Raw genomic sequence first — 13393 nt, 5'->3', positions numbered from 1 at the left:
ATTTTACCTGTGGTTGGGTATCTGGTAGCTCCGTGGGCGTGGCAGCCACTCCCTGTCCGTCAGTCTCAGACCCGGCCTCTTCCTCGTCTACCTCGTGGATGGTGGGTGTAACGTCTGAAGGGGGAAGAGAGGTCTTTTTTTTCTTCCGTTTCTTTTTGCGCCTTCTGTCAGTGCTGTGCACCCTCTTCCGTAGACGCTGGGGCAGGGGCAGGTGGGTGGATAAGGGGTGGTGCGTATGGTGAAAAGTGTGTCTGTGATCTGTGTTACACATTAAGGATAAAATCAGAAGTGAGGAGTATATAATTGATATTTGCGTGAACAGCTGACACGATATTGATCTATGTTTCTTTGGATATGAAACTGAGTTGATGCTGCAAATGGCAAGTAAGGATCTCTCCTCATGATGACAGCAGCATCCTCAGGTTATTATTCTGAGTTACTTCATATTTTTCAGCATGTCACACAATGCTCTGGGCCTATTAAGGATTTTTCCCAAAACACGGGGCCACAATTTTTTTAATTTATGCAAGCTGAGCTATAACACAAAGGCATTGGCGTCACTATACACATGCCGAACAAGACTAACAGTAAGAAAACACATCACCAATCACCATTTGTTGTTATTACAGAACCACATACTAGGTAAAACATGCAAAGAAATAACACAATGCTATTCTTAGAGGAGATGCTCTCTCTCCCCCTAATTCCCTACTCAGCTCTTGAAAGACAGAACACAAATAAAAGCTTTAGTTTTTAATGAACATGTAATAATGGAGATATGCAATGTTTAATACACATCAAAAGAAAGCAGCTCTATCTAATCTTAGCCACTATTATCTCCTGCCAGAGCATGTGGTATCAGCTAATCTGTCCCATAATAATCCACTGATTACATACACATAATCCGTTGCCCTGTTCTAATTCTGATCTCTAAGTATTAGCACAAGCCAAACTTTGATAGACAAGGTCAGGATCAGATATATACATGGGTATTCATACAGGCATAAACACATTTATATTTAAGCGGACTAAGATTTATATTCTTAATGCTAGTAGCTCTGTGAGGCTATACTTAGGCGTAATCACGCTAAATGCTAAAGTCAACATGCAAGCATGCTGGTGTTTGACAGGAATAATATTTACCATGTTAATTATGGTATCTTGGCATTTAAGGAGCATGCTAACATTTGCTATTTAGCCCAAAACACAAAGTAGAACCAGGCGGCAATCTCCGGGGCTGGAAATTGAATCCAAGGCAGATGTGCTTTAAACTTGTATTCATTCTAATGTCCAGCTAGGGGCAACTTCTCTGGTTGCCCCTATGAGAAAAAGACCCTACTTCTAACCTTATTTATAACCTCAGTTTGTAAACATAAGTTTATGGTCTCAATTGCTGGTTTCAAGTCTTTTTCAATACAGCATGATGTTTATTTAGAACATTATGGTTCCATTTATAGAAAAATTGACCATAAAGCAGGGTATGCTTTAGAGTGTGGCTACATTGTGATTGACAAGTGGCTACTGCATCGTTGCCTGGCTTTGAGTTATTCATATTTTATTACAGCTTTAACCATTTCACACTGTGTTTTCAGTTCATGAAACTAAAATGTTGGCTGCCTTATTTAGAGTTTGGTTTTGCTCCACCCTGTTGTGTCACCTCCGGTTGCAAAAAGCCAAGATGGCAATGGCCAAAAACCAAAATGGCGACGGCTAAATTGCTGAACTCAAAGGCTTCAAAATTGCAGTCCAGAAACCAATGGGTGATGTCAAAGTAACTACTTCCATTTCTTATATACAGTTTATGAGTAGAGCTTAGGGTGATGGGAATGTCAGTATTTGAATAGTTGGATGAATTTGGTAAAAAATCTAAGCATTGATCAACATAACACACTGACCTGAAGATGGTGCTTGATGAAAAATGTATCTCTAAAATTCTTACAATTCTTCCTGAGGGGAACATGAATGTCTGTATCACATTTCATGGCAATTCAGGAGACACTTCGCTAAAAATATAAAATGTCAACCTGGTGACTATTGAGGAGGAAAAGTCAGGGGTTGCCAAAGTCAATAGGAATCACCCTCCGGAGAGCCTAAATATCCTTAGAAAATGTAATTGCCGTCCATTTAGTAAATGTAGTGGTATTTGATCTGATAAGTGGAAACTTTGACCTTCTGAAGATGCCAGAGGAAAAAATGAGGATAAGTTGACCAGATATTTCAGTTAAAAAAGAATGTCTGCCTCATGATGGTGCTAATAAAAAATTCATGGGATCACCAAAGTGTTGGATTTTAGTCCTCTAAAATGTACATAGAAACAACTTAAAATATAAGGAGCATGTAAAGACAGAGATATGATATAATTATAAAAATCTTAATGTCAAATGAAATAAACAATTTAATCAAAACTACAGGAATTCCATTTTACTCTCCAGTTTGCTTTCTAATTATCATTTAGATCAATACTCTTTATTGGATTATAAAACAGTTTGTCCGTTATTGTGTACTTGTATATATAATGTATACTGTATATAGTACTTGCAAGCTGTAGCTTTGCTTACATTCAAAGTCTTTCTCAGTGTAGTGCCGGCCCATCCTGTCTCCGCTGCTGGAAGCAGAATCACTGATAATGTCTCCAAAGCGCTCCACAGACAGTGCTTTCTCCCAGTTTTCCTCCTCTTCTTCTCCTTCCAGTTCCTCCGCTGATCCTTCCTCATAGTCCTCCTCCACCTTCACCTGGAGAACGATGAAGAGAACATGAAAACTTTTCTACTTGAAAAGGAACAAGTAGAAAGAGTCAACAAGAAGAGGGCTCTACAAGGGAAGAATTCCTAGAGGTTAAGGTGAGGTTAATTAAAGGAATACTTCACCCACAAAATGACCATTTGTACAGTGGGTACGGAAAGTATTCAGACCCCTTTAAATTTTTCACCCTTTGTTTCATTGCAGCCATTTGCTAAAATCGAAAAAGTTCATTTTTTTTCGCATTAATGTACACTCAGCTACCCATCTTGACAGAAAAAAACAGAAATGTAGAAATTTTTGCAAATTTATTAAAAAAGAAAAACTGAAATATCACATGGTCATAAGTATTCAGACCCTTTGCTCAGTATTGAGTAGAAGCACCCTTTTGAGCTAGTACAGCCATGAGTCTTCTTGGGAATGATGCAACAAGTGTCTTACACCTGGATTTGGGGATCCTCTCCAGTTCTGTCAGGTTGGATGGTGAACGTTGGTGGACAGCCATTTTCAGGTCTCTCCAGAGATGCTCAATTGGGTCAATCTTGGTCTCATCAGACCAGAGAATCTTATTTCTCATAGTTTGGGAGTCCTCCATGTGTTTTTTGGCAAACTCTATGCGGGCTTTCATATGTCTTGCACTGAGGAGAGGCTTCCGTCGGGCCACAAAGCCCCGACTGGTGGAGGGCTGCAGTGATAGTTGACTTTGTGGAACTTTCTCCCATCTCCCTACTGCATCTCTGGAGCTCAGCCACAGTGATATTTGGGTTCTTCTTTACCTCTCTCACCAAGGCTCTTCTCCCACGATTGCTCAGTTTGGCTGGACGGCCAGGCCTAAGAAGAGTTCTGGTCATCCCATACTTCTTCCATTTAAGGATTATGGAGGCCACTGTGCTCTTAGGAACCTTGAGTGCTGCAGAAATTCTTTTGTAACCTTGGCCAGATCTGTGCCTTGCCACAATTCTGTCTCTGAGCTCCTTGGGCAGTTCCTTCGACCTCATGATTCTCATTTGTTCTGACATGCACTGTGAGCTGTAAGGTCTTATATAGACAGGTGTGTGCCTTTCCTAATCAAGTCCAATCAGTTTAATTAAACACAGCTGGACTCCAATGAAGGCGTAGAACCATCTCAAGGAGGATCAGAAGAAATGGACAGCATGTGAGTTAAATATGAGTGTCACAGCAAAGGGTCTGAATACTTATGACCATGTGATATTTCAGTTTTTCTTTTTTAATAAATTTCCAAAAATTTCTACATTTCTGTTTTTTTCTGTCAAGATGGGTTGCTGAGTGTACATTAATGCGAAAAATGTACAATGAAACAAAGAGTGAAATATTTAAAGGGGTCTGAATACTTTCCGTACCCACTGTATATCAATTGCACACATCGTCTTTAAATTGAAGAATGGTAGTTTTTCATGCATGCATTCATGGCGAACCGAGAATCGTAAAAGCACAGATTAGTCTTTATGAATAGAAGAATATTAAGGCCATGTTTAACAAAAGCAAAACTAAACTAAACATATCCGTCTATAAACTCTAACACAACTCATGAAGTATATTCCAAGTTTATCTAATCGTATTTTAGCTTCTTCACAAACAAATCTTAATATCTCAAACATTTCCTCCACTACTGTATCATGCTTTCTGCAAGTCTGTGCATGAGACAATAGTGGAGGAAGTGTTTTAAATAGTAAGATTGTGGCGAGTTTGCATGTGTTTGGATTCTCCATTTTCCCTGAAGAATTGAAGGTAACATGGGGTTAGGAATTGACATCCAAATGGTCATTTAATGGGCGAAGTATCCCTTTAAGGGAGTGCTTTAGAGGAATTCCCATCAGGATGAACCTGGAACAAATAAATGGGGGAGACTTCCATTACCAATTCTACAGTGTGTATATACTGTTGAAAACTGTCTCGACACATTGTGTGTAAGCAATTTAGATTGGGTAAAGTAAAAAAAAAAAAAGAAAATCCCTTTTTTATTGTATTTCTCATAGGAGTAAGCTAAAAGTAGTGTACTAAGATTATGTTACAGCACAACAAGCACATAGTGTCTGTACACCCTCCACTGCATGTGAGGACATCAAATCAATACAACATAGTGCTAAGCAGCAAAGAACTAATGCACTAGACAGCCCCTGGAGACAGTGGAGGCTGAAGGGAGTGTCCTGCCAGAGCCATGTGGTGCCTCTGATAGGTCAACTCTTTGGGACAGGCTGCTTCCTCAGCCTCAGATTGGTGCTGGCAAGGGCGGTAAGCACTCTGGCTACTGCTCTGTGGTCTCCGATTTCTCCGAGCCAGGGCTCCATTACTCCCTAATTACCAGTGGGATGAAGGGAAGGGATATGTTTAATGATCTGAGCTACCTTGCTACACAAGGCCAAGGCAGATGAAGCCAGACAAAATATAAAAGGGGGTATTTTAAATTCAGTGAGCAGTAAACGCCTTGTTTTTCCCTGGACGGCCGGCTCAGTTTTGCTCATTACTTTTGGTGCTCTACATTCCTGCGAAGCCATTTTGGTTTAATTACAACCTCTCTAACATCCTCCTCTTCTTACCTTGCTCTGGTAAGAACTGTATTAGTGTAAGACTCTGCATTTAATATTCCTAATGTTATGCATGGGGGAATAATACCCTCAGCTGTGGCAGATACTACAGTAAAGGGATTTTCCTCTAAACCTGCTTTTGCTTTTGCTCAAGCTCTGTCGGCGCAAATGATTTCCAAACTCTTTCATGTCATCTTTGAAGTCAGTTGGAGGTGGAGGGCCACAGGAGGAGGGCAACCCATGCCCAGGTGGTGGAGGCAGACAATGAAGTGCAGTGATTTCAAGTTGGACACAATAGCAGTCAGAGATTTTAGAACAGGCTCTTGTAATTCCACGGTTTGGATACACCAAAACACTACTTTCATCCATACAGACATACATACAGATGGACCAGTCATTATGTCTGGTGAGAAATGATGATGCGAGATAAAAATTCTGAACAATACAGTCTCACCAAAAGCAACTTGAAGCCAAAGTGAGAAGGGAGTTGAAGTGTCCCTTACTTCTGTAATGTAACAAGAGTCTGATTGTTATAATAGAGATTTCAATTTTAATTTAAACGTCATTGGGCCTCTCAAAAGTGGTTGTGCATTAGTAAATTCAGTCTAATTCAGTCGAGTTTTAGATGGCCCCCACTCACACCTCCCTCATTTGCGTTGTTAGTTCAGGAGGCTGATTTTTATTTGACTCTGCTTACTACCCACCAGCTGACAGTCTAGTGTTGTTTTTCATGGGAAGGGTTGCTGAACTAGTTGCTGCAAATGACATTCGATTGCATAATGTACAGTATGTGCATGCCCACAAGGTCAAGATAATACCTCTATGTTCAACAAGAGGCAAAAGAGGGATTTTGCTAAAGAAATACTCAAAAAAAATGTATGGCATGTAACAAGAGATAACTGAACAAAACAGGAGAAACCAAGACATGGATTTTTTTTATTATTATTTGATTGTGTTTTTAAAACAACCCTGTGGGGTTTTTTTTCTCTCTTTTGTAAATACAGTTTTTTGTACCAGCATTGTATATTCCAATGCTAAACCTGCTGAATAAGAAATTGGCATTGAGCAGTTTCACTAATGCATAGCACTAGAGACCCACTTTAAGTTCAACATAGAGCCTTGGGATATTCATGCAATTCAAATATTAATGTACAATAGTTGTAGTAAACACAGGAATATTGACTGCAGTCAGATTTTTTTTAACTCTTTTCATGTTGCACTATAACTAGTTGATTAAGCAATGTGCCATCAACAGAAAATTAACCTGCAACAATTTTATTTTTATAACATTTTCCGAGCAGAAATAGTTTCAACTTCTCAAATATGAATACTTGTTTTTAGTTTTCTTTATCTTTGGGTCTTTGACTATTGGTCAGACACAACGAGGGATTGGATGGAATCACCTTGGGTTATTTCTGAAATTTTATAATCCAAATGATCAGACATTAATTACAGAAAATAAAACCAAAACAATATCAGCAGTCAACAGAGTGTATCCTTTGACGTGTATTATAAACTCACTGGAGCACAAAGGAATAATATATTCAATTATCCGTCAGCTGTGTTGCCAACATGGAGATGGAAATCTCCTAATATTGTTATAATGAATGCTGTATAAGAGCTCTCATCTTTAGGAGTATTAACACTGTGGGTTGCCATCGACATCGAACACAACTTTTGATAAAAACTCAACAACTCTGTGGCTGGTTTGGCCACTTCTAATCAATTATGAGAAGGAGAGCCTGCAATTCAAAAAGTGTGATCACTGTTCAGATAAAACATGCTGTCTAACCTTTTCTCATGAGCCAACTGCCCAGCTTCTCCTGCAGCATTAATATTTCATATTTTATGGAATGCTGAGCCAGAGAGCTGCATTAAAATATTAATCAGCTGCTGACTAATGTGGAGGAGGGTGTTTGCCTTGTTTTGTCAAAATCAAATGCCTCCACAGTAGTGATCAGGGAAACCTGCTGGGGTGAGGGCATATTTGGGTTGTTTATGTCCAATTAAACGCATACAGGTGAGTATGCAACACCCAGAGCTAGTGAGGCAGTGTAAGCAGTGTGAGAGATAACGTATGGAGGGGAGGAGTTTTGGTGGATTGGTCAAACAAACACAGGACTTTGCTGTTGAGTTATTGTGAAATTACCTTCTTGACATGTTAAGTAATAATACTTTGTTTATGTACTTATTTTATACCGACCATGATGTTTTTCCAGACTTAGCTAAGTGCTTTTGGTGCCTGAAGCTAACATTAGTTTTTTGTTGCCCTTACCTTTAAATTAAATTAACCTTTAAATGGTTAAATTGTATTGCGCTGCTATGAGGACATGGTCATTTCACATTTTTATGTTAGATAAAGTTGTCCATAAACCTGCTGACCATCTGACCAATGTAATAACTGTCTTCCACTCTGCCGAACCCATAAGGGTTTCATTAAAAATACATGCTGAGCAATTTCCTAAAAGTAATATATTTATGCTGAAAACTTTTGATATTTTATATATAAATACTGTGCAAAAAATCTAGAGTATTTACATAAGGTGCAGCCACAAAGAAAAAACAATAGGCATTGTATAAAAAGGGTGTTGGATACTGCACATCTGGGATCGATAAACGATCCAGAAATGCAAGCCCCCTCACCGCTGTGAGGGTTACGGTGCTCGCCGGCTGGTGAGAGTCAACCCAAAATTATTTTGGAACAAGCTTTGTTTGCACAGTGTTTTTCCTCACGATATTTGCTTTTTTTCCCAACACTGTGTCCGCCATTTCCATAGCTTCATGTTGCTACGTTTTTTTTTATGCCCAGAAACGTCCAAACACAGCAAAATAGGAAAATGCAAGCAGAGGGCAGGGACTCAGATATACAGACACCACCACACACTTCTAGTGGGTCAGAGACTACAGGGATTTAGAGGGATTTTTTTGTAAATATCAAAAATATTCTCCCTTTATTTCCCCAGGTGGAAGCTCCTTTTCAAGCCAAGAAGGCAGTTAAAACCAACATGTTTTTTTCAAAAAATGAAAGCATCGACCACACAATCCTTTAAATTTCACAAGGAGTAAAAATGTCATGTTCTTCTATGCATTGTTCCGGGTAGAAGGCGCAGCATATTTTGCCCAGCTTGGTCCTACAATAACTCTGGAAACAATATGTGTACAACGTTGTCAGAGTGTGGGCCTAGTGGTTTTGAAAACGTACAAGTGGCTCCAATCAAAAGTTTTATAATATGAATAGCTCAAGTAACCGTGTAATTTGAAATGAGTCCCTCGTAGTGACTAACACATCAATTATTAACACTACATTGAGCAGTTTCAGCTCTACAAAGGTTAACAGGTACTTTCAGCTGTTTGGTTTCACAGCCTGCAAATTCAGTGCTTAGGTTTACTCTCAAAAAGCTCTGTACAATACCTGCTCTGCAGCAAACAGCAGCCTTTAGCATTAAGTGCCCACAGGAGTTATTGGAGACCTAAACTAAAAGGAGAATGAATGTCTTGCATTCATCAGGTAGCTAGAGACACAACTTAAAATGATACTCTGTGTCTGCTGGATGTGGATCTACTTAATTTAATCAAATGAAAGGGAGTTGTCTCTATCTTTATGCTGAACAACATAATGCCTCTAGGCTCTTGTATGTTGCACTTTTTGATTGTATGTCACTGTATATTTGCTGTTCTTCACGCAGCCATTGTCAATTTTAAAATCCAGGCGAAGAGGCTCATATAGTGCTAGGAACTCGGTTTAAAATGTGACTTTAAAAATTCAGGCAGATGAGAATTGGCAATCAGTTTGTTTGCCTCTGCAGATTACACCGCTTCATGTTGCTTCCTGCTCGTTTTTATTTGGCAGTGTTTAAAACTGCTTCCCACTCCCATCATCCCTTCACTCTTCCCAGACAAACAAATCACAACTAACATAAATATCAGCATCAGTGTTTTGCTTTCCTTTTCACTGCACAGCTGATGTTTATGAGACATTCTTTTTCAAATGTTTGCCTCACTGAATGGGATTGTTTGCAAGGTTGCCTTAAATATGGTCCAATCATGCACAAAAACATCTATCTATCACAAATATTTATGTTACCTCCTTTGCACTTTTAATCTGCCTTCAAACAGTAGTAACACAGAGAGGCCAGATTCAGCAAAGCAGAGTTTTTGTAATCTTTACCCTTTTATAATAATAATAATGATAACAGTATTATTATTATTATTATTATTATTATTATTATTATTATTATTATTATTGTTTTTGTTGTTGTTGTTGTTGTTAATACTCATAACAATACTACTACTAATAATAATAATCATAATAATGTTTTTTACATAAAATGCACATAAAACCCACACCTGATAAAAGTAAAAATAAGATGAACAAAACAAATAAATAGAATATAATATATGGACTGCATAAGCTTAAATGGGACTTTACTACGGTGGCCAATGGAGCTTAAAGCATTGCTACTTGTTGTAGCTAACAGTCAAAATCCAACACCTATGGTTTCAATTGAAGCACATCTTTATCTTAAGACACACATGTGATGACCAAAGCCACCAGAACCCATAAGAGGATCTCTTCAAAAACTGCAGCTGACGTATGCTGGCAGCAGCTGTTGATGTTTCTGTGGCAACCCACATTCAGCTGGCCCATATGGGCCTCCACATACACAAACCCTCACACAAAACCACTATGAAAACTAAATAAATAAAGCTGGTCAGAGTTCAGAGTGACATCGATCAGCTATAAGAGGTAACGTTGCAAAGAAGCTGTTCTGTCTCTCTATTGATGTGTGTGCGCTGTAAATAGTGGACAGGAATTGAGGACAGGAAAATGAAGGGTCCACTAACAGTATGTAGCCAGGCAATCAGACTATTATTTCCTTCAAACCAGTGTCACATTATGCTCGGCATGACATGGTGTCCACTGTGCGTAATGACACATCACACATAGTTGGCAGAGCTTTTTCTCCCTGAGAACATCGGCTAATAGCTAGGGAGAATTCTGCAGGGCATGAGCATTTTCCACGGACCCTTGTGTGACTCATTCCTATGTGAGACACTGGAGGGAACAATTCAGGCAGCAATTCAGTGCTTATTTAAATCGAGATACATGATTCTGCCAATCCACTATTTGTTAGACTTTCAATTTCAATTTTCACCATTTGATCATTTTTTTGCTACGCACTTACTCTATGTCATTGTTAAACTATCAGGTTTTGATAGTTATATTGTTATAGTTATATACTTTATGATTTCGAAGTTCGGAATCGAAAGCTCAGTCCGACCAATTTCGATTAAGAATTCAAAACCTTAAAATGGGAAATACTTATTTTGGGTATTGTGTGAATTGCTAAGCCTCCCCAAGAAATATTATTCTAAGGTGCTGGAAAGGAGGCGCCGTAAGATTGATAAACCATAGGTACAGTCAGAGCAATGTGGATTCCGTCCTGGCCATGGAACAGTGGACCAGGTCTTTACACTTGCTGGAATGTTGGAGGGGACATGGGAGTTTGCCCATACAGTCCCCATGTGTTTTGTGGACTTGGAGAGGGATTCCCCTGGGGAGTCCTCTGTGAGGTTCTGCAGTAATATGGGCTAACAGAGTTTATTGGTACGAGCCATTTGGTCTTTATATGACCAAAGAGAGCTGTGTCCATATACTCGGCACAAAGTCAAACATATTTCCAACTGGTGATGGCCTCTCCGCCAGGTTTGTCCCTCGTCATCGATTCTGTTTTTGATTTTCAAGGACAGGATCTCAGCGCGCCGCCTGGTTGGGGGCCTCAGAGTCTTTGCAGATGATGTGATTCTGTTGGCTCCATCAGACCGTGACCATCAGCACTTACTGGGGCGAAGCCGAGTGGTAACTGGTCAGATTGCGAGTCAGTACCTTCAAGTCCAGGGCCATGGTTCTCTGCCAGAAAATTGTGCACTCCGGGTTGGGAGTGAATCATTTCACCATGCGACGGAGTTCAGTTATCTCAGGTTCTTGTTCAAGAGTAAAAATGGAGCAGGAGATGGACAGCCGGACAGCAGTGATGGGTTGTGTCTGATTGGAAAGTAAACGTTGTGGCGAGAAGGGAAAAACTCTTGATTTACCAGGCAATCTACGCCCACCCGTACTCCGATCTTCACCTATGGTAATGAGCTCTTGGAAGTGACTGTAAGAATGAGATTGCAGATATAAGCATCCCAAAAAAATGTCCTATGTATGGTGGTTGGGCTCATCCTAAGATATAGGATGGGTCGCTTAGATATCCGGAAGGAGCTTGGAGAGGAGCCTCAGCTCCTTTGCCTAGAAAAGGAGCCAGCTGAGGTCGTTCAGGCATCTGATCAGGATGCCTCCTGGACACCACCGGGCTTGCCAACTGGTAAAAAGAAGCCCCAAGGTAGACACACAATATGCTGGCTAGCATGTTAGTGGTTAGCTTACCAGCAGTAGTTTGCCAGCTACACATTCATCAACAACTTTCTAGAACTTCATAGTTCTGGTCTGGATTATTTTTGCTGTGACACTTGCAATTGATGGTTTAGCAATATCTGGGAAAACTCAATTTCTTACTGTCAATAAATGTCAAACTAATGATAAAACATTAGGCAGACCTTGTTTGAGTTCAAACGGTCTTTTTTACAGTATTTCAACAGTATCAAAAGTACCATTTGAAATAACTGAAACAGGTCATTTGTTTGTCATTCATGATACACAAACTTTTTTAATGGGCAGAACTGGCCTGAGGGTTAGAGAACAGTTACAGACACATGCCTCTTTTAGAAATACCAGATCCAGCTTGGAAAATACTTGATTGGGGAAACAGGACCACATCCCAAAATTATTTGGTGTTTCTGGCCTACTATAGGCAAGCCATTTGGCAGTTGATTGTTGTGAAAATGTGAGATTATGCAGCTATGAAATACACTGCGGAAATTAATTTCATGACTAAAAAGGCATCCTACTCTCACTGAGTGTGACTCCATCAAAAATCTCCTCAGCATTCTACATTTGCATATCCATTGTTCCAATCTTTAAGGTGCCAGTCAATTTCCACAATGAATTATTAACCCTGCTTCATTCCCCATACTTCTACATCTCGTAATGCAAACCAGCACTGCCAGCTGTATGCTTAGAGTATAACATATTATTCTATTCTTCTTGAGTTTCTGTTCATGGAATTGTTTGACATTTTGTAAAATACAAAAAAATATATTTTGGACGTAGCTAGCTCTTTTCCCTGTTTCAAGTTGTTATGCTAGCTAAGCTACACACATTTTGGCTTTAAATCTACACTTAACAGTGGCATGGATAGATCTTCTCATCTAAGTCTCAGCAAGGAAACAGTGAGCACATCACCCAAAATGACATATACAATACTTTAACACTTTTATTTAAAGATGTTTGGTGTGTGTTTACTTTAGTCATGTTCCATGTTGTATATCTTCTTTGGCAAGGTTAGATTAAAGAAACACTAAAAAGTAATTCTTACCTGTTGTAGGTTGATCAACACATCTATCTCTGGGGCATGACCTCCTGTAGCCATGGGGCCTGGCGTGCAGCCAGTGGGTGAGGAATAGCTCTTTGACGAGGGGCAGGGGCCTGCAGAAGAGACGGCTAGTGTGGCTGCAGTAAAACTAAAGAGAGAGACTGGGTATGGAGTTGCTGTGGGGAGGGATGTGTCTGGACGGACAGTCTTAAAGGTGATGACAGGGGTGGCAGGTGTGGGTGTGGGATTCTGGTTGGGTCAGTGCTGTTGGGAGAGGGGAATAAGCCGGGGAGGAAGGGAGGGAAAGATGGGTTGCAAAAGCAGCAGGAACCTGGGGGAGGACGGGGATCAGCCCTTCTCTTTCACGGCTGGGGATCCAGGAAGCCTTTGGGGTGGCATAACCTGCAAGAGAGTGGACAGGAGAGACAAAGCTACTAGTCAGATATGAGGAATATTTAAGCAAATGATGTACAGTAACCAAGCACAAACAATGTACAAACTGCTGAGAAATACACAAAGTGAAAAGTAATGTTGAAAGTGAATAGTTATAATGCATAAAATGTCTGAGCAAATTTGTAAAATTCCTGCAAAATAAAATGTGTCAATATGTCAGTTTGTTATATTTGCAAAAAT

At 39.8% G+C, this 13393-nt stretch overlaps 1 protein-coding gene across 1 annotated transcript in view; it reads right to left on the bottom strand.

The window, feature by feature from the left end:
• Positions 1–12845, bottom strand: part of slc4a3 (solute carrier family 4 member 3) — a 53146-nt gene extending 40301 nt beyond the window's left edge. The window contains exons 1-3 of the mRNA XM_054615872.1: positions 12764–12845; positions 2559–2733; positions 8–258 (exon numbers count right to left, since the gene is read on the bottom strand). Of these exons, the coding sequence (XP_054471847.1) occupies positions 8–258; positions 2559–2733; positions 12764–12817 (480 nt within the window). The 5' untranslated portion in view covers positions 12818–12845. The remainder of the gene's footprint in view (positions 1–7; positions 259–2558; positions 2734–12763) is intronic.
• Positions 12846–13393: the final 548 nt, after the last annotated feature.

The sequence above is a fragment of the Anoplopoma fimbria genome, chromosome 16 (genome assembly GCF_027596085.1).
Source record: "Anoplopoma fimbria isolate UVic2021 breed Golden Eagle Sablefish chromosome 16, Afim_UVic_2022, whole genome shotgun sequence".
In the NCBI taxonomy this organism is placed as follows: Eukaryota; Metazoa; Chordata; class Actinopteri; order Perciformes; family Anoplopomatidae; genus Anoplopoma; species Anoplopoma fimbria.
This window is presented reverse-complemented; position numbering and strand designations above follow the sequence as displayed.